Source organism: Brachionichthys hirsutus, unplaced genomic scaffold (genome assembly GCF_040956055.1).
Source record: "Brachionichthys hirsutus isolate HB-005 unplaced genomic scaffold, CSIRO-AGI_Bhir_v1 contig_713, whole genome shotgun sequence".
Lineage (NCBI taxonomy): Eukaryota > Metazoa > Chordata > Actinopteri > Lophiiformes > Brachionichthyidae > Brachionichthys > Brachionichthys hirsutus.
Window position 1 is genome coordinate 32,953 of NW_027180647.1, and position 17,971 is coordinate 50,923.

A 17,971-nucleotide genomic window follows, 5' to 3' on the forward strand; every position below is an offset into this window, starting at 1 on the left:
AAACAGCCAGAGTGCGGAGAAGGAAACCAAAGACTCGGAGGATCAGGAGCCAAAGTCAAAGAAGAAAAGCAAGCTGGTGAGTAAGTCAGAAGGCGTCAGAAAACCAAAGAAGAAGTTTGAAGACAGTGATGAGGAAAGATACAACTCTGAGACATCAGGACCTGATGTGAGGAGCACCAGGAAGAAAGGACAAGATAAAGAAATGGTCCAGAAGAATTAAAAACAAAAACAAAGAGGAGAGTGGGGATGATTTGAACAATGGCCTGCCGAGCACTGATAATGAGGATTACAGCAATGACTCCAAAGGTAAAAAGAGATGAGAAAAACTCCCTGATCTGATTGAAACCACAAAGAAAGGATCAAAGAAGTCGTCTGTCAAAACGAAATGGGGTCCAAGAATAAGGAAACCAAAGATGACGGTAAAAAATCCAAGAAAGAGGAAGCACAGACAGCTGGGGATGAAGCGGAAGAGAAAAAGAAAAAGAAAGAGAAGAAGAAGAAAGGTTCGGTGAAGAGAGATAGCGATGAAGACCCCAAGAAGACAAAGGGCAAGAAGAAGAAGGTTGAAAACTATGCTGAGATCTACGAGAAGGAGCTTCGCAACTATGTGCCAGAAAACATGGAGAATTATGAGGATGAGTATCACAAAAAGAAAGGTAAACTCTTTATATCACATGTAAAAATGTTCGAAGGGCAAGATGCATGTTGATAAATTCATGGTACTGTATATAAGCAAGGTAATCCTATATAAATCCTTTTTGAGGGAAAACATCTAATTCCCAAAGAAGAGGTAGATCCTTAAATGAGGCTTCTGAGTCCTGCAACAAAGTCCCAATGCATGGTTTGGAAATCGAATACCCTGTGATGTATAGGGTTACAGTCTTATCTTCTATCCACGTATGACACCTGGCTCTCGTTCAGCTTTACACCGGCTGGCTTTGTATTCTAATTCACAATGGTCAGTGAGTGCAGACCTTCAGTTTCCCCATAATGCCAATGAACATAAAACCAGCAGTCTCATGATGGCCTCCTTATCCGGATCCATCCACGTTGCATCACAATCTGTCCAATGGTTCATGTGAAATGTACTTTACCTGCCTGAGTACTGCACTCCTCAGCCATCACTGACCTGCACACAGGTTGTTTCTTTAACTTGTATAAAGAAGCTTCTCTTCTCCTCCTCCTCCTCCTCCTCCTCATCAGACAAATCGAGATCTATCTAATAGCAGAACAGCACCTTTACATTTAACGCTGTGCCTTGCCGTCCTTCTCCTACGCTCCTTGGTGATCTGTCATGGCGTCCTCCAGTGTACGAGGTGGTGACCATCACTGGAGACGAGAGAGGAGCTGGAACTGATGCCAACGTGTTCATCTCTCTGTTTGGCGACTACGGCATCACCCCGAAGGTTCACCTGGCGAGCAAGTAGGTCCTCCTCAGGCATCATGTCAAATAATTAGGTCAAATAAAGAGCATTCATTTTAATATTTATAATGTATGTTTGACTGTGTTGTTTTGTTATGCTGAAACTATGTCTTTGTGTTTTTCTTCTCTTTAACAGCACAGAAAAGAAGTATTTATTGCTCAGTGGAGCGGCGCATGTTAAAGATCTGACTGTGTGACTGTTGTGATCACTGCTGTCTGCATGATCTAATTTACTGCATGATTTTGTCAATAATTTTGTATTTGTATTGCTGTTGTTGTTGTTGTTAGTGGTGGTGTTGTTAAACACTGTATATATTTAGCTTTTATGACACATAGGATGAAATTCAGGAGGATTTCAGCTGTTTTCTGGTTTTAGGAGCCGTACGGCGTTTGAAAGGGCCAGAAATGACGTGTTCAGAATCAGAACTCACAATGTCGGCACGCTGAGAAAGATCCGGTACGTTTGGCTTTTCCTTTCTGACCCAGACAATGTGGACCGCTTTGGGCTGAGCGTGTGCAGAGCTGTGGCGTTGGATGAGATGCCGGGATGTTTGTTTCCTTTGGCACTTAGTTATTTCGATTTTATAATTCTTATTGCTGTTCAGAATTGAGCACGACAATACTGGCATGAGCGCCAGCTGGTTCCTGGACAGAGTGATGGTGACGGACGTGATCAGGCCTCACATGAGGTACTACTTTGCGTGTAACAACTGGTTGAGTAAGGTGGAAGGAGACAGCCTTTTTATCAGAGACCTGCTGGGCAGCATGGACCCCATGGAAATGCCTAAATGTACGTACACACAAAAATGTTTGTCTAAACATTAGTCAAAATGCTATGGAAACATTTGTAGCATTTCCATTTCCACAAATAAATACATAGAATATTTGAAATAACTAACACATTTTTTGTATTTGGTGTACCCTATTTAAGTTTTTGCTCTAAGTTGGTTTATGAATTTTAATCTTCTGTCTTGCTTTAAGATAATAAATACGTAATCAGCGTTTTCACTGCGGATGTCAAAGGCAGCGGAACAGATGCAGATGTCTTCATCAATATCTTTGGGGAATTTTGCGATACAGGTGAACGAAAGAACAAAAGCGAAGATTAGACAAGAGTGATGACATACAGTCAGGACATGTTTCCTATAAACTACGTACTATATTCTTATTTCAGGTGAAAGGCGTCTTGATAATGACAAAAACAACTTTGAAAAGGGCGCAGAGGACAAATTCACTATTGAGGCACCAAACCTGGGCAAAGTGAGGAAGATGACCATCGGCCATAATAACAAAGGCTCTTCAGCGGGATGGTTTGTGGACAAGGTAAGGACGTAAGACAAAAAAAAATGAGACGCGACAAGAAGGAGGGCGCAGAGGCAACGATAAAGGTTTAAAGGGTTAAGGTTTACCTGACCAAGAGCTGCAAAAGGACGTGCAATGATTGACAGCTGCCTGTCATCATTTACTGCATGGCGGTTTTACTTAGTGTCCCTCATTATCATACTTTGTCCCACTTGTACGGACCTGTTGTCCCACATTTGTCTGGTTATTTTCTGGTCACTAGTTCCAACTCAACCGGTCAAACTCTTGGAAACAACAGATTTCAATCACACATTTGCTCTGGTTATGTTAGTCTTGTTTTATTTTTCCATTGTACGCAGGTGATTGTGGACGATCTGGGAAACAAAATAGTATATGAATTTCCAATAAGTCGCTGGTTTGCCACTGACGAAGATGATGGGAAGATCCAGCGGGACATATTAGTCGGAGGGACCCAGCCGACAGGTGAGGACAAGCCTGGAATGATTTATCATAAGACACATCTTTCAATTCCTCCATGAAAATGCATGAGGATAAATGACCTCAGTACTCAGCTGCGTCTTCCAAATCATTTGCTTTATTTTCAAGTCGTTACCGTCCTGCTCTGAAAATTATCATTAGTGCATGAAGGCTTGTGAGAATAAGATGTTTTATTTCATTTTGATCGATAACATACTGTTTTTCCATCTTAAGACAGTTCAAAAGAAAAACATGATTTCTGTCCAGCTTGACAAAGATTTTTAATGAGATTCACTGAATCCTGGATCAGCGTATCAATGACTTGGAGTTGCCTCAGCTCCTTCGGGAGTCCCAGGTCAGCACAGCCTGTGAGCCTCTGACACGCAACTGTGTCTTCCAGGTATTGTGTACAATGTCCAGGTTGTGACAGGAAACATCAGAGGTGCTGGGACCAACTCCAACATCCACATCGTGATGCACGGCTCAAAAGGCCTGAAGAACAGCGGCAAGGTATCCAAAGAAGCGGCTTTCAATACTGACTAGGATTTAGAAGAAGTGGAGCTGACATTCTTCTTCTTTATTGTTCAGACCACTCTGGGAGTGTGATTGAGTCCCTTCTCCTACTTGATTAAACCCAGGTGTTTCTGGCTGGAGGGAAGTTTGAGCGTGCCCTGACAGACATCTTCAACGTGGAGATCGCTGCGCTTCTCAGTCCTCTCAGCAGAGTCACCATTGGACACGGCAACGAAGGAGTCAGCGCAGGGTGGTACTGTGAGAAGGTAGGTTTTGCATGCACGCCTCCTGCATGCACACGCAACGGTCCGGTTTTTCCACCGTGAGCTAAAGCAATGCTCTTTTTTTTTTTGCAGGTGGTGGTGTACTGCCCATTCACAGGGATAGAGCAGACCTTCCCATGCAGCAAATGGCTGGATGAGAAAGAGGGAGACGGGCTGATAGAGAGAGAGCTCTATGAGATGGTGTCCCTCAGGCAGAAGAGACAGAAGAGTGAGTTGAACGTTATTGTTACCAGCAGCAGAAATAAATCAATCTCATTTGCATAATCAAACAGCAAGGCAGTCTACCGTCACTCTGCTTAGCAAATTCCAGTGTGACTTTTCTAATTGCATATAAAATGAAGTCAAATATGCCGTCTAGAGAAAAGTAAGCACTAAATCTGTTTCCATCTTTTCTATCCAGCACAATATGTGCATGATTCTATTTTTTTGTTTTTCAAACCACACATATTTGGTTACTGTTTTTACTTCATTTCAGTTTCACATTACACCCACTTGGTGTATCTAAAATCTGTTTTAGATACTCCACTGAAATATTTAAGGAGTAAACCTTTTCACCCTTTTCAACATGTCAAGTCTCTCATTGCATCAAGTCTGTTCTGCAGACACAGGGGACAGAGGCTGTTTCCCCCCCTGAAAGTCACATAAATGATGATGACAATGGTCCACCATTAATCCATCCAATAATAGTCACAAATCAGAAACAATGGCTTGCGTTCTTTCACCAATCAGAACACCCCTGGTCCTTGTGGATCTGGACGTCAGACCTGCCCGGGGCAGGAACCGATGCAGAAATCTCCTTCCAGGTTTACGGCGAGAAAGGCAAGAGCGATGAGATCAGACTGGACAACAAGACAGACAACTTTGAGCAGGGACAGGTGGACAGGTTTATGGTGTGTAGGTCACATTCATCGATAGATAATTCAGGTAATCGAGCTTTATAGATTACTTTTAACATGTTGTGATCTTACAGGTTGAAATGCCTGATTTGGGAAAATTGCTCAAATTTCGCATCTGGCACGAGAAGAGAAATCCTTTCGCCGGGTGGCATCTTAGCAAAGTAAGAAAATATGTCATCTTGATAATGATGCATTCTGAGTTTTTTGTAGTGCCCCCCCAACCCATATATATGTGATACTGCCCTGAGTTCTTACTCTAAATAATGATAAGTAATAATGATAACGGTAATGATTAATTATTAGCATTTAATATTACCGGTATTGTCAGGAAATAAAACTAATCAAAATACATTATCTGGTTGATAAGCAGACCAAAATAATTTAAAAGGAATCTTAACCACGTATTTCCTACAGGCTTACAATTTGACAAAATATTAGCATTTATTGTGTAACTGTAAAGTGGAAAATAAATAATTTCAGAGGTAATAAAATTATAACCATTTCAATTAAGATGTAATCTAGAGATGCCTCATATATCCCCGCAGCAATGTCTTTTTCCAAATAGGCAACTATAATGAGGACATTGACAAAGGAGAAGTATACGTTTCCATGTGAGCGCTGGCTGGACACAAATGAAGATGATAACGAGGTTGTTCGAGAGCTACCAGCCTGTGGAGATCTGATCCCAGAGCCCCTCTCGTGTATGTTTATCCTCCTGTATATACACCTTAAGCAACTCAATTCCTCTTTATCAAAGAAGAGAAGTGTAAATCTTGTTTGATTCTGTGCCGCAGTGATCAAATACAGAGTGACAGTTTGCACGGGGACTGTCAGTGGCAGCGGCACAGATGCAACCGTTTTCCTAAATCTGATTGGAGACCAGGGGGACACGGGAGACCGGTGTCTGGTTAACTGCAAAAACAACATCAACAAGTTTGAGAAGGGAAATGTGAGTAACGTTGGTTTACGAGTGGTGTGGAGGCAAATGAAAGGTTAAGGAGGCACAGCAGCCCTCTTTGATTCAGCGGAGCCGTGAATCTGAACTACAAACACCATCATTTAAAGGGCATACCCCCTCATACAAAAACTTATTTAAATCCAGTGGACTTGGATGTTATTTATTTATTCATTTATGTTGGAGCACACCAAATTGCACCTGTTCATACTTCACACAATGTGAAAAATGTCAATTGTTTCCAGATTCACACCAAAATTTTAATCTTCCTGTTCTGTCCCAAGACTCACCCTCCCGCAGGGTTTCATTTGAAATACATTGATTAGTTTTTGTGTAATCCTGCTACAAATAATCAGACCTGGTTGAAAACCTCCATTGTGGAGCAAAAATATTAATTATTTCCCCTCTCCTAAATATTATCTTTAGTTTATCATTATTGTATGTTCCTGTTATACATGTTCGTGGCATTCATGACATGATGATTCAAGAGTACCAATTTTGGGGAATATTATTCGGACTGTATGGATTTCATCAATAATAATGCAAGGCATTTGTAATCCTGTATCTGCTGCACATATTTGTCAAATATCCATCAAATAATCACAATGTTTAATCCACTAATTAAAATAAATATGTCATGATATTTGTCACTTGGTCCTATAGAATGAGACTTTTTTTTTTTTATCTTTCCAGTCGGATGAGTTCGTCATCGAAGCAGTAAACATCGGGCAGATCCACCGGGTGAGGATCGGACATGATGGCAAAGGTGGAGGCTGCGGCTGGGTCTTGGATAAAGTGATTGTAAGAGAGGAGGGCCAGGCCGAGGCCCACGCCATCGAGTTCCCCTGCAACAGGTGCATCAGTTATTGTAAACAGCAAGAACAGACTGATCAGTTACTGCAAGTGCAGGTGTGTGTGTGTGTGTGTGTGTGTGTGTGTTGCAGATGAGATTGTATTCATTTGATGTGCTGTGTAGATGGCTGGACCGCAATGAGGACGACGGACAGATCGTCCGAGAGCTGGTGCCATTCTCAAACGGGCAGCGTCTTTACAGTAAGCTAGAGGATCTCATTGTAAAGCTCAAAGTGGAAGTCCACAAAACGTCACGGCCGCGTGTCTGTGTGCACGGCAGACGTTAACTACCACATAGCGGTGAAGACGGGAAACATCTCTGGGGGCAGCTCAGACTCCAACGTGTTCGTCAAGCTGTACGGAGAGAAAGGCGACACCAGTAAGATGATGCTGGTGGTCTCTGACAACAACCTTGGGAATTACTTTGAGAGCGGTCGCGTCGACATCTTCACGGTGGAAACCTTTGATGTTGGACAGGTGATGAAGGTGTTTATCTTGATAAATATGTAGAGATAAATTGCTTGCATAACATCCTCCATTTAATCTTCATCCAGATCAACCGTCTGCTGATTGGCCACACCAATGAAGGCATGCGTGCGGGCTGGTTCTTGGACAGTGTTCAGATTGTGGTTCCGGTCCATGGAAAGCATTACATGTTCCCGAGTGACCGCTGGCTGGATGAGGATGAGGCTGACGGCAAGACGGAGGTGGAGATTTACCCCAGTGAGATCCTGGAAATGGAACAATGTGTGTAGACGTTCTCTTTTATTGTATGCGTAGAACATTTATGTATGTCTTGTTGTTACACACACTGGAAGTACATTCACGTCTCAGTACTATGAAATGAAAATCACATGACTCTGTTCACCTTTTCTGTTCTTTCCAGTGATTAACTATGAAATTACAGTTGTGACTTGTGATGTGATGTTTGCCGGCACCAATGCAAGAGTGTTCATCCAGATCTACGGGGACAACGGGAAAACAGAGGTCATCACTCTGGAAAGCAGATCCAACAACTATGAGCGGGACACAACGGAAATATTCAAGGTATCAAAGCAACGCATTGGTTTCAGAGGCTCCAGAGTGCATTTCTGTAGTTTAGTCTTGCTGGCAAGGAAAATAATAAATGGATCGATTCTTAGGTGAGACTCTGAAATTGCTCCACAGTTAGAAGCCAAAAACGTGGGGAAGATCTTCAAGATCCGCGTTGGGCACGATGGCTCGGGGATCGGGGCCGGCTGGTTCCTGGAGACGGTTGATATCAAACATCTCGTCATGACCATGGTGCCCAAGGAGAAGAAAAAGGAGGATAAGAAAAAGAAGAAGAAAAAGAAGAAAGACGAGGAAGATGAAGACGACGATGGAGAGGAGGAGATGAGAGAAGTGGTGCTGACTTACCATTTCCCTTGTTCGCGCTGGCTGGCCAGGGGAGAGGAGGACGGTGAGCTGGTGGTGGAGCTGCTGCCGGAGGACGCAGAGGAACTGGACGGTACAGGACAAATAGAAATCGGAGCACGACTAACACTGTACAGGCATGACGTTCATGCAGGAGTTTAAATATTTAGTTATTTTTTTTCCTGTAAATAACCCCATATGTGACATTAAGCACAGAAACATTTAGATTGTTTCTCCTTATATTTTTCGTCAGGCTTGTGTCTTATACTCAGGATGGAAGGTTGGATTTGACCGATGGTCAACATGAGTGACAGGTTAAATAGGCGTTAGTAATTCATCCCCTCTGTTGCCTGACAGTCAACACTTATGAAGTGTGTGTCTTCACTGGACACGTGATGGGTGCCGGGACCGACGGAAACATCTTCATCAATATTTATGGAGACACTGGAGACACTGGAGAGCGTGAGCTGAGGAACTCTGACAACCTCAACAAATTCGAGCGGGGAGAGGTACGACTTCATCTCAAAATAGCATTCATGTCAAAATTCAGTCAGACAGATTACATTTTAATTTAATTTTTTTAATATAATTTAATTTAAATATAATTCTGTATTGTTGGCTATTGCCTCAGGAAAATATCTTTTTTTTAAAGGAGCGTAAATAAATATTGAGTCATAGCTATACTGACACAAGCAAATGTTTAAGTTGTTTATTTTCAAATACAAAATACACAATTTGCGCTACACTTTTAGGAAGTTACACTCAATATGAACTGGCAGATAGCCAAGAGAACCAACAACCACACGGTGTGAGCCTTGAGCCGAGGTGTTCGGTTACTAGTTCTCCTCCGGGCAGCGGTGACCGAGAGAAGCCATGAGGAATCCCATGTGTCATTTAATCTGTCCTACTTCTACACATTACTTAATCCAAATGTGTGAATTATTCATCCTGACACTGCACCCGGTTCTGTAGAAACACTGTCCACACACTACGGTGCATGTCTCCCTGCAGATGAGCGTAACAAGAGCCTTCTGTCTCTCGCTGAATGTTAATTCACAGAGGAGCCCCGTTTGACTGAATGCACAACAATGCTGTCGTCACAATCCAAAAAAAAAAGGATTTGGACCTATCGGTAGTTGTTCTGGATCTAAATGGTGTCACGTCTTCTTTCCTTACTAGATGGAGTTTGTCCGGAGAGTATTGTGTGCAATAAACTAGCGTTTCCAAATGCTGTCATTCTTCAGGAGGACGTTTTCATCGTGACAGCTGTGGATCTTGGTCCACTGAAGAAACTACGGATTAGACATGACAACACTAACTCTCATTCAGCTTGGTACCTGGATCGGGTTGAGATAGTGGACACAAAGGATGATACCACGTAGGTTTGTTCAGCAATGATAATGGGCTTTAAAAGCAGTTCCATCCTTTGTAGGGCTGCACAATATGCTTTCTGATATTGTGCAGCCCTGATTATGCAACTGATTGAATAATGTGGTTTTTGAGATAGAAAGTTGATCTCAGGTGTCTGTTGGGTCTGTATAGGTACTATTTCCCTTGTAATCGCTGGCTGGCTGTGGATGAGGATGACGGACAGATAGCGAGAGAGCTGGTTCCCGTGGACGAGGCCTTTATGAGGAAGGATGAGGATGATGAAGGAAAAGGCGCCGCTCTGGGGCTCGAACAGAAATGTAAATGCAGCTTCACAGCTTGCTCATATTGCCATGTTATAAACTGTTTATTAATTGCTGTTGGAACATGCAAAGAAGGGCAGACTCTGTATTCGGATGAAAGGAATAAAGAGTCTGGCTATCTTATATATTTGTGTTGCAGCCATGTCAACCACATATACTCTCAAAATAAAAACCGGAGAGAAGAAGAATGCAGGAACTGACGCCAATGTCTTCGCCATCCTGTTTGGTGAAAATGACGACACCGGTTTGTCTCACTCTTCACCATCCTGTTATTTCTGTGATATGGTGTTGCCCGCATGATGATGAAGCAAATAAAAAATAAAATGTCACTCACAGGGATCATCAATCTAAAGGCTTGTAAAAATTATAAGAATAAGTTTGAACAGGGGATGATCAATGAGTTCATCGTGGAGGCGGTGGATTTGGGTGACCTGGAAAAACTTCGAATTGGGCACGACAACTCGGGTGAGAGAAGGAAACGCTCTGCAGATCAGAAGATAACAGCTGCATATGGAAGCAGTAAAATGAGCAGCATATTTTCACCATCAGGGGGTTCACCCGGCTGGTTCTTGGACTGGGTCGAGGTCGATGCCCCCTCGCAGGGCCAAAGACTACGCTTCCCATGCGGCCGCTGGTTGGATAAAGGAGAGGATGATGGGGCGACTGTGAGGGATGTCTACCCAGCTGAGCTTCAGACTGAACTCTACATGCCATGTGAGCTGTGAAGAACTATGTAATCCTATTAACAAAGCACTAATAAACACCATGAAAATCATTACATGTCAGGGGCCCTATAAAGTGCCACATTTGTGCAAGAATGAAATCTGGTTCATGACACCACAGCGTCTCGATGTTTAACCCTTTAAAGCGCGCCACCATGAGCTTTTGTAATTTATGTAACTTTTGCAAAATCTGGATTTTTTTTTTCATGGAAAATGCAGATGCAAGTCTCAAAATCTTGAAAGGCCATGTGTATCAAATATGATACGTCTGGCAATAAAGGCTTAAGGAGGTGAAGCCAATCCAAGTTGTCACCTTTTCTTCTGCATTTTTAGTTGTGCCTTATGAGATAAAGATCTACACCAGCGATGAGTTTGGTGCGGGAACAGATGCTGATGTGTTCATAGTGCTGTACGGACAAAAAGGAGTGTGTACACAGCAAAAGCACCTGTGTGTCAACAAAAGAGAGCGACGTCTGTACTTTGAGAGGGCAGCTGAGGACATGTTTATTGTGGAGGTGAGTGGATTTAAGTTTTCTTTTAAAGCTCGTGTCTGCATGTCTGTAAGCACTGTGGTTGTCTTTTCCCAGCTGGAGGACGTTGGCGATGTTATAGAAAAAATCCGAATCGGGCACGACAACAGGGGGACCAACCCAGGATGGCACCTCGACAGAGTGGAGATCAGACGACAGCTGAGGAAAGGAAAGGTAGGAAAAGGTTCACTTGAGAATATGTTTGTATGTCTGCCTTACTGAGCAATCATTAAATGATTAATAGATGAATATTGCAGCACACACATGGCTCACACATCTCAGAGCCTGATAGCTGTCTTTGGTGTCAGGGTTCAGAGACCACCATCTTTCCGTGCGAGTGCTGGCTGGCCAAGTCTGAAGATGACGGGGAGACAGTGAGGGAGCTGGTGCCCTCGGATATCATCACAGAGAAACTGCTCAGGGATGGAAAGCTGAAACGGACTGAAGTAGAGGTGGAGGATGCTTTGGAAAGTAGGTTTAGTCTCATTTCACTGGTGGGATGTAATAAAGTATATTAACCCACATACTGTACATAGGAACCAAACAATCCCTGTACAGGAATTCCATTTATTGAATCTTTATAGATTTACTCCACAATCTCTCAGAATAATTTTTTTTTTTTTTTTGCTTGTTCTCTTTAGGCACTTTTACTTTATATATTGATCTTGCGTAGAAATAATGAATTTATGGTAAGAAAAGATGCAATGCAGTAATTAAATTAACTCAAAGCATTTACAGAAAAGCACCATAAAACACATTCATGGCCGTTTGCCTGCATAATGAGTACTAATACATACACGCTGCTAGAAGTAGTCACATATTCAAAGTGATTGTGATCAGCTTTTAATTTACTTCACACTATGACTGTCAATATAGTCTGATTTGTCAATTAAATCTGAAAAAACAAGCACCTCTACATGAAGCATGATTACATCTTTTGTCCTTCACAGCTCACACGTACAAGGTGTCTGTGCGGACAGGTGACATGTACGGAGCCGGGACCGACGCCAATGTCTTCCTCAACATCTACGGAGACCTGGGAGACACAGGAGAGCGCAAACTTGCCAAATCGGAGAAAAACAAGAACAAGTTTGAGAGAGGAGAGGTGTGTGAGAAAAGCTTGCTTTGTGAGGCTTCTGCTGCTTTCTATAAATATCAATGTGTGTTGTCTTCCCTTTGTCTCTCAGGTGGACAAGTTCACCATTGAAGCTGTAGACTTGGGGCAAGTGTTTAAGATTCGCATCCGTCACGACAACTCTATGACCGGAGCCGATTGGTACCTGGACCAGGTGGAGGTGGAGGACGTCGAAGCAGAAGAGGCATACGTGTTCCTGTGTGAGCGCTGGCTGTCCACGAAGAAAGAGGACAAACGCATTGAGAGGACGTTCTTCGTGAAGGTTCGTTCAAATCCATGGTGCGATTATGATTTTACGCCTATGTAGGTCTATGTTTTGCATTTAATGTTGTGAAAGCTGCTGCTTTGTCTGTGTGTCGGGTTAAGGGGTATGAAGGTGAAAGAACAACTGATCCAAATTCCAAGAAGATGCTTCAAGCCAAACTCGGACTGGATAAAAACGCCAACAAGAAGAAAAAGAAGAAAAAGGTGGCAGTGGTGGAAGAGGGTCCAAGTAAGGCCGTGAGACTTTTCTGTCTTTCTCTAGTTTTGCTTTCAGTTGGATGATAACAGTCTGCAAATGGTTAATGTGATGCATCAAATGCTGAAAGTAAGAGTACAAGGGAATAATTTCTATTTCTATTATCCATGTAGCAATATTTCTTTGCTTTTTGCATCGCTAATCTCATTGTGAGAACAAAATGTTTGGAGACAAGATCATGTCACAAGTTGTCGCTTGTTTCCAGTCTAAATTTCACCACCGTCTGTCTAGTTTTATATTTCTAGCCCAGAGGTGAGAACAGCTTCAATTGTCTTGTCAGATTTTTTTTTTTTTTTTTTTAGAAATACAAATATGTTTATCATAACGACAAGCTATCCCTTCGTCTTAAATTCGGTTGGGGTTTCTTCTTTTAACCATTTCTGCATTTCTTTTCTTCCACCCAGTCATCCCCTATCATTTCACCTTGTCCACGGGTGTCGACCGTGATGCCAGCACCACAGCCAGGGTCTATATCATCATCATCGGTCCCAACGACAGGGAGACCGACCGACTTTGGTTGGACCTGCCAGATGGAAAGAAATCCTTGTCTGCTGGCAGTATGGAGCATTTTGTGTGCTACGGAACCGACGTAGGAGAGATCAAGAGGGTGGAAGTGAGAATCTGGGACTGTCGCTTACTAAATCTCCTCAGATGCACCAGTTTTAACATTCTGAATAAACACCTTCTAGCTCAGCAATAATTAATTCCATCTATACCTTCTAGTACCAACATCAAAAAGGATCCAGTGATGAATCAGTTCCCCAGCAATGCATATCCTCCCTTCTCTTTCCTTCCTGTCTCTTCACCAGCTTGGCCATAACGGTGTCACACCAGAGAGCTGCTGGTTGGTGGATGAGCTGTCGGTTGCCGTGCCAACCAAAGGTATCAAGTACAACTTTCCATGCAAGTGCTGGCTGGCAAAAGACAGAGGAGACGGTCTGACTGTCAGACTGTTAAATGTGATGGACTCCAGCACAATAAACATTATTCGCAAAGTGAGTCACAAAACCCGAACAATTAAACTGCGGTCAATAATCTGCATGTATTAAATAATATGTCTTTGTTTGTGTTTCCTGCCATGTATTGTAGGTTATTTATTCAGCCACAGTTGTCACAGGTGACACTCAGTATGGCGGAACAGATACTAGAATATTCCTGACGGTGTTTGGAGTCAATGGGAGCACAGAAGAGATGCTCCTACCCAAAAACGAGGACAGGTCAGTCCTCAGATGATGATGATGATGATGATGATGATGATCTCCTCATGATACACTTCTCATTAAGTTTGTGGTTGTACTCTGTTAATCAGGTCTGAAAAGCTGTGCTGAACCTAAAGAGTATTATCAAGTAAATCAGTAGCTCCCTGTAGCTTTATTGGTCTAAAAAAAAAGTTTAATCTAATTGTTAATTGTTTATAACTTTAATGGTTATTGTTTGGACTGTTTTTAGTCACAGGAAGCAGCACTGAAAATCCACGGTACACTAACGGCTGATGTAAATGGTGCTGCATTAATCAGCTGAATATCTTCCTCAAAGGGAAGCAAAGACCGCCAGGCCAGGCGAATAAGCAACCGGTACCAAGATAACAACTGGTTTAGGTATATTATATTAAAGTGAAAAATGATCCGTGTGATTGTTTTGCATCAATCAGGTATGAAAGGGATCAGGAAGACACGTTCAGTCTCGAGATAGACGACATCGCTCCGCTGAAGAAGATCAGAGTTCGGGTCGACGGCTCTGGAAGTCGACCCGACTTCTTTCTTGACAGGGTAACTGATATCTCTGGTTCCATTTTTGATAACACATCAAAAATACAGTTTACATTGAAGAATTACAAACCTTTCAGCACACCAGTGTAGGTCAAACTCCTGTTGGGAGCCCAGAATCTGTTATTGCATTTGCTGTGTTTTAAAGGTTGTAAATTCAACTGCTTTAAATTTCACTTGCTACAAGATGTGTGTGTGTGTGAGAGAGAGAGAGAGTGAGCGGCTGGTCTGACAGGAAACCTGCTACATAAATACCATTTAGTTTATTTATTACTTGGATCAGAATTATTTGTTGCTGAATATTCAAGAAATCTGAGAGTGCGAAGTTGGAAAGTTACCAGAGTGCTGCTTTTTTAAGGCTTCTAATAAACTGCCTCTAACATAAATCTGAAAGATTTAAGGAACTTTAACTTTAAGTTTGGATGGTGAATGATGTAAAGCGCCAGATTTTAACAATGAATAAATCTAGGAAACAAAGAAATATTATAATTCTACTTCTGCTGCATTGATTTTAATCCTTTTCGTTGTCACAATATTGGTCAAAACAAAACAACTTTCTGTCATATCTTCTGGTGCAGGCATGCTATAAACTAATACAAATACTTTCTGTTAGATCACGATGCGGAACCTGACCACAGAGGAGGTGTATGTGTTTACCTACGAGAACTGGCTGTCAAGGACAAAAGGGCCAAAGAGGACAAAGGTGTGTGAGCTGGCAGCCGTGGTGGACGACGAGGAGATGCTGGAGAAGACAACTTACGCCATCCAAGTCCAGACCGGAGATGTCGGAGGTGGGTTTGGATGGCGTAGTAAAGACATGGCCTCGGCTGTCAAAGGATCTATCTACCCGGATATTGTTTTCAGGATGTAATACAAGTACCGGTATGTGTATATGTGTAAAGCTGTATATTGCCGAGTCCAAACTTGTAAGGATTTTTTTTTTTTTTTTTTTTGATACTTTGATTTAGTTACTTTCCTTTGTTTGATTTCCAAAAGAAGGGGAAACTTTTGTTGAAGATCTTTGAGTATTTTTCACATGTAAACATTCTTCTAACTTGAGCATATTGAGTATTGTACAGTATGTAGTAGTAGTAGTAGTAGCAGCATTGTGGTACATTTACAACTTGCTGACTTTGATGCAAAATATGCCGACATGCTGCACAAAGGTTTCTTGAGTGTACTCGCATGTAATTTTTTGATATAGCATTAGTAGTAAATGTTAGTGTTTACGTAAAGGGAGTTTAATTACTTACTAATGTATGTACTCATGATAAAGCTGACAACATTTCACTCTTATAATACGTACGGCTACATGCTTTTAAAGTTATGTTAGTACTACCTGCTTAAAGGTAGTCGTGATCCAAACAATACAGATGTGTGTTTTCACCAGTGACCTGCTTTTGCTCCTTTAGGTGCCGGCACTGACGCTAATGTCTTTGTGATGGTGTTTGGGCAGTATGGGGACACTGGGACGCTGCCTCTGAAGGAGAGCGCCAACAGGAACAAGTTTGAGCGTAAAATGAGAGACGTGTTCAGATTTCCCGACATGCTCAGCCTGGGAGAATTATCCAAAGTCCGGGTGTGGCATGACAACAAAGGTGAGGAGGAAAGAAGAAGATGAAGGGCAGGAACGAGAGGGACCTTTCGCTCTCCAAAAGCAGAGTTGATTGAACAGAATTTTGAACAGGCCCTGCTCCTGGTTGGCAGCTGGAGTACATCGATGTTAAAGATGAGTCCATGGACCAGACCTTCAGGTTTCCCTGTGACCGCTGGTTGGCTAAAAATGAGGACGACGGTCAGATAATGAGGGAGCTGGCCTGTGCCAATAACGACTCTGTAGACCTCAGTGACAAAACCAGTAAGTAACTAGAGGAGCGCTCAGAGCGCAGACCTCCGCCAAGCAGCTCATTCCCCTCCTAATTAGATTTACACCGTCCACATGGTGATCTGGATCATCATCATCAAAAGGTTCTAAATAATTCTTGGTATCTTTACACACTTTATACCTCCTCGGCGGAGGTAAGAAATGTGGATTCTGTGGGCACCATTACAAACTCTGTCATGGAAGACTTGCATCTGATTACAATATTTTAAATGTTTACAATGTGACAAAACTTTCTCTCTGCTTTGCAACAGAATATGAAATTGCCACGACGACTGCAAACACAGAAGACGCCTCCACAACGGAAAATGTCTGGATTGTGTTGGAAGGAAGGAAAGCCCGTTCCAAGGAGTTTGTTCTGGAGAATAAGAAAAAGAAGTTCTTAAGGTAGGTCTTCTAAGAGGGTATCGGTGCCTCAGCTTCACAGAGAAGCTCTATCATCTGGCTTTGCATAATCTCCTCTTTCAGATGTTTTGTTTTTCCACCCTTCTTTTATCTTGTGCTTTCAGTTTCTGTTCTGCAAGCCTCTGCTCTCTCAGGAGAGCTGATCCCATGGGAGACACAAACGAAAAACTCCACAGTGAACCCCTGAGTTCAGCTGCTCAGATCAGACTCAGCACAAACTCCTCCTGTCCTTTTTTTGCCCTTTCCCAGTGGTGTCACAGACACATTTGAGTTCTCATCAAAGCACCTGGGGGAAATTGCCGGCATCTGCATCGGCCACATTACAAAGGATGGAAAGAAGGTGAAGAAAGAAGCGTTCTGGCACGCTATGGAGGTGGTGGTGACAGAAATGGAGCTGGAGAACAAGTGAGTGGAATCTCATGCATCCTGCTGTACGTCATATAAAATGTCATGGCGCTGGTGGTCATGTGACGCCGAACCTCCCCTGCTGTTTAGGTATTTTTTCCACTGTGATGCACAAATCCCTTTGGCAGCCAAAAAGGACCAGTTTCAAACTTTTGAGTGCTTTAAGACCATCGAGAGCTTTGCGAGCAAAGTCCGCAAGCTGGTCCCCGTCAAGTATGAAATCATCGTCATCACCGGGGATGTGAAAGGTGCTGGCACAGATGCCAATGTTTTCATCACCATCTACGGGGTCAACGGGGATTCGGGCAGGCGACCTCTGCGGCAGAAATTTCGCAACCTTTTTGAGCGAGGGCGAACGGATCGCTTCGTGCTGGAGATACTGGACCTCGGAGAGCTGCTGCGGGTCAAAGTGGAGCACGACAACAGTAGCTCCAGCTGTGGGTGGTTTTTAGAGTGCGTGGAGCTGACCAACACTGCCAACTCAGTGACCACCATCTTCCAGTGTGGGAAGTGGCTGGACACTCATAAGGCCGACGGGCAGATTCAGCGAGTGCTCTACCCCAGATATTGAGGCGTGCATTTAGCAGGTGAGATCTCCTTTAGAGACATAACTGTGAGCTTAAAAGACTGAAATAAACTTGATCAACATTAATTTATTCATGCAACTTTGTAACCTTTTAAATAACGTTTTATAAAGGCAACTGCACTTTTTAAGTTCGTGCCAACGGTTCAGGTTTCCTCTTCTAACTTTAGAGAAAGCCATTTGCTACCATCTGTTGTTGTGCGTTATAAAAAGTAAATTTAACAAAACAAACATT

At 42.7% G+C, this 17,971-nt stretch overlaps 1 protein-coding gene across 1 annotated transcript; it reads left to right on the forward strand.

The window, feature by feature from the left end:
* Nucleotides 1-385: 385 nt before the first annotated feature.
* LOC137916321 (lipoxygenase homology domain-containing protein 1-like) lies at nucleotides 386-17,724 on the forward strand. The gene is made up of 42 exons (XM_068759365.1): nucleotides 386-656; nucleotides 1,309-1,423; nucleotides 1,800-1,880; nucleotides 2,029-2,213; nucleotides 2,405-2,503; nucleotides 2,598-2,746; nucleotides 3,085-3,208; nucleotides 3,603-3,712; nucleotides 3,841-3,981; nucleotides 4,072-4,207; nucleotides 4,729-4,889; nucleotides 4,970-5,056; nucleotides 5,461-5,596; nucleotides 5,690-5,844; nucleotides 6,544-6,704; nucleotides 6,827-6,903; nucleotides 6,983-7,179; nucleotides 7,257-7,449; nucleotides 7,589-7,749; nucleotides 7,870-8,191; nucleotides 8,455-8,606; nucleotides 9,342-9,475; nucleotides 9,640-9,785; nucleotides 9,928-10,032; nucleotides 10,125-10,253; nucleotides 10,338-10,502; nucleotides 10,844-11,025; nucleotides 11,098-11,214; nucleotides 11,349-11,511; nucleotides 11,991-12,145; nucleotides 12,228-12,437; nucleotides 12,542-12,668; nucleotides 13,100-13,308; nucleotides 13,505-13,690; nucleotides 13,785-13,912; nucleotides 14,347-14,464; nucleotides 15,075-15,252; nucleotides 15,874-16,059; nucleotides 16,149-16,319; nucleotides 16,598-16,730; nucleotides 16,998-17,153; nucleotides 17,244-17,724. Exons 1-42 carry the CDS (start codon nucleotides 386-388, stop codon nucleotides 17,722-17,724), a joined length of 6,792 nt encoding a protein of 2,263 aa, XP_068615466.1.
* The last annotated feature ends 247 nt before the right edge of the window (nucleotides 17,725-17,971 follow it).

What these genes read in the sequence shown, in the direction of transcription:
- LOC137916321 (XM_068759365.1), top strand. Translation starts at nt 386, where the DNA reads ATGGGGTCCAAGAATAAGGAAACCAAAGATGACGGTAAAAAATCCAAG. An exon ending in GACACAAAGGATGATACCAC is followed by an intron (nt 9,476 to 9,639) that starts GTAGGTTTGTTC and finishes GGGTCTGTATAG; the next exon opens with GTACTATTTCCCTTGTAATC. An exon ending in AGAGGACGTTCTTCGTGAAG is followed by an intron (nt 12,438 to 12,541) that starts GTTCGTTCAAAT and finishes TGTCGGGTTAAG; the next exon opens with GGGTATGAAGGTGAAAGAAC.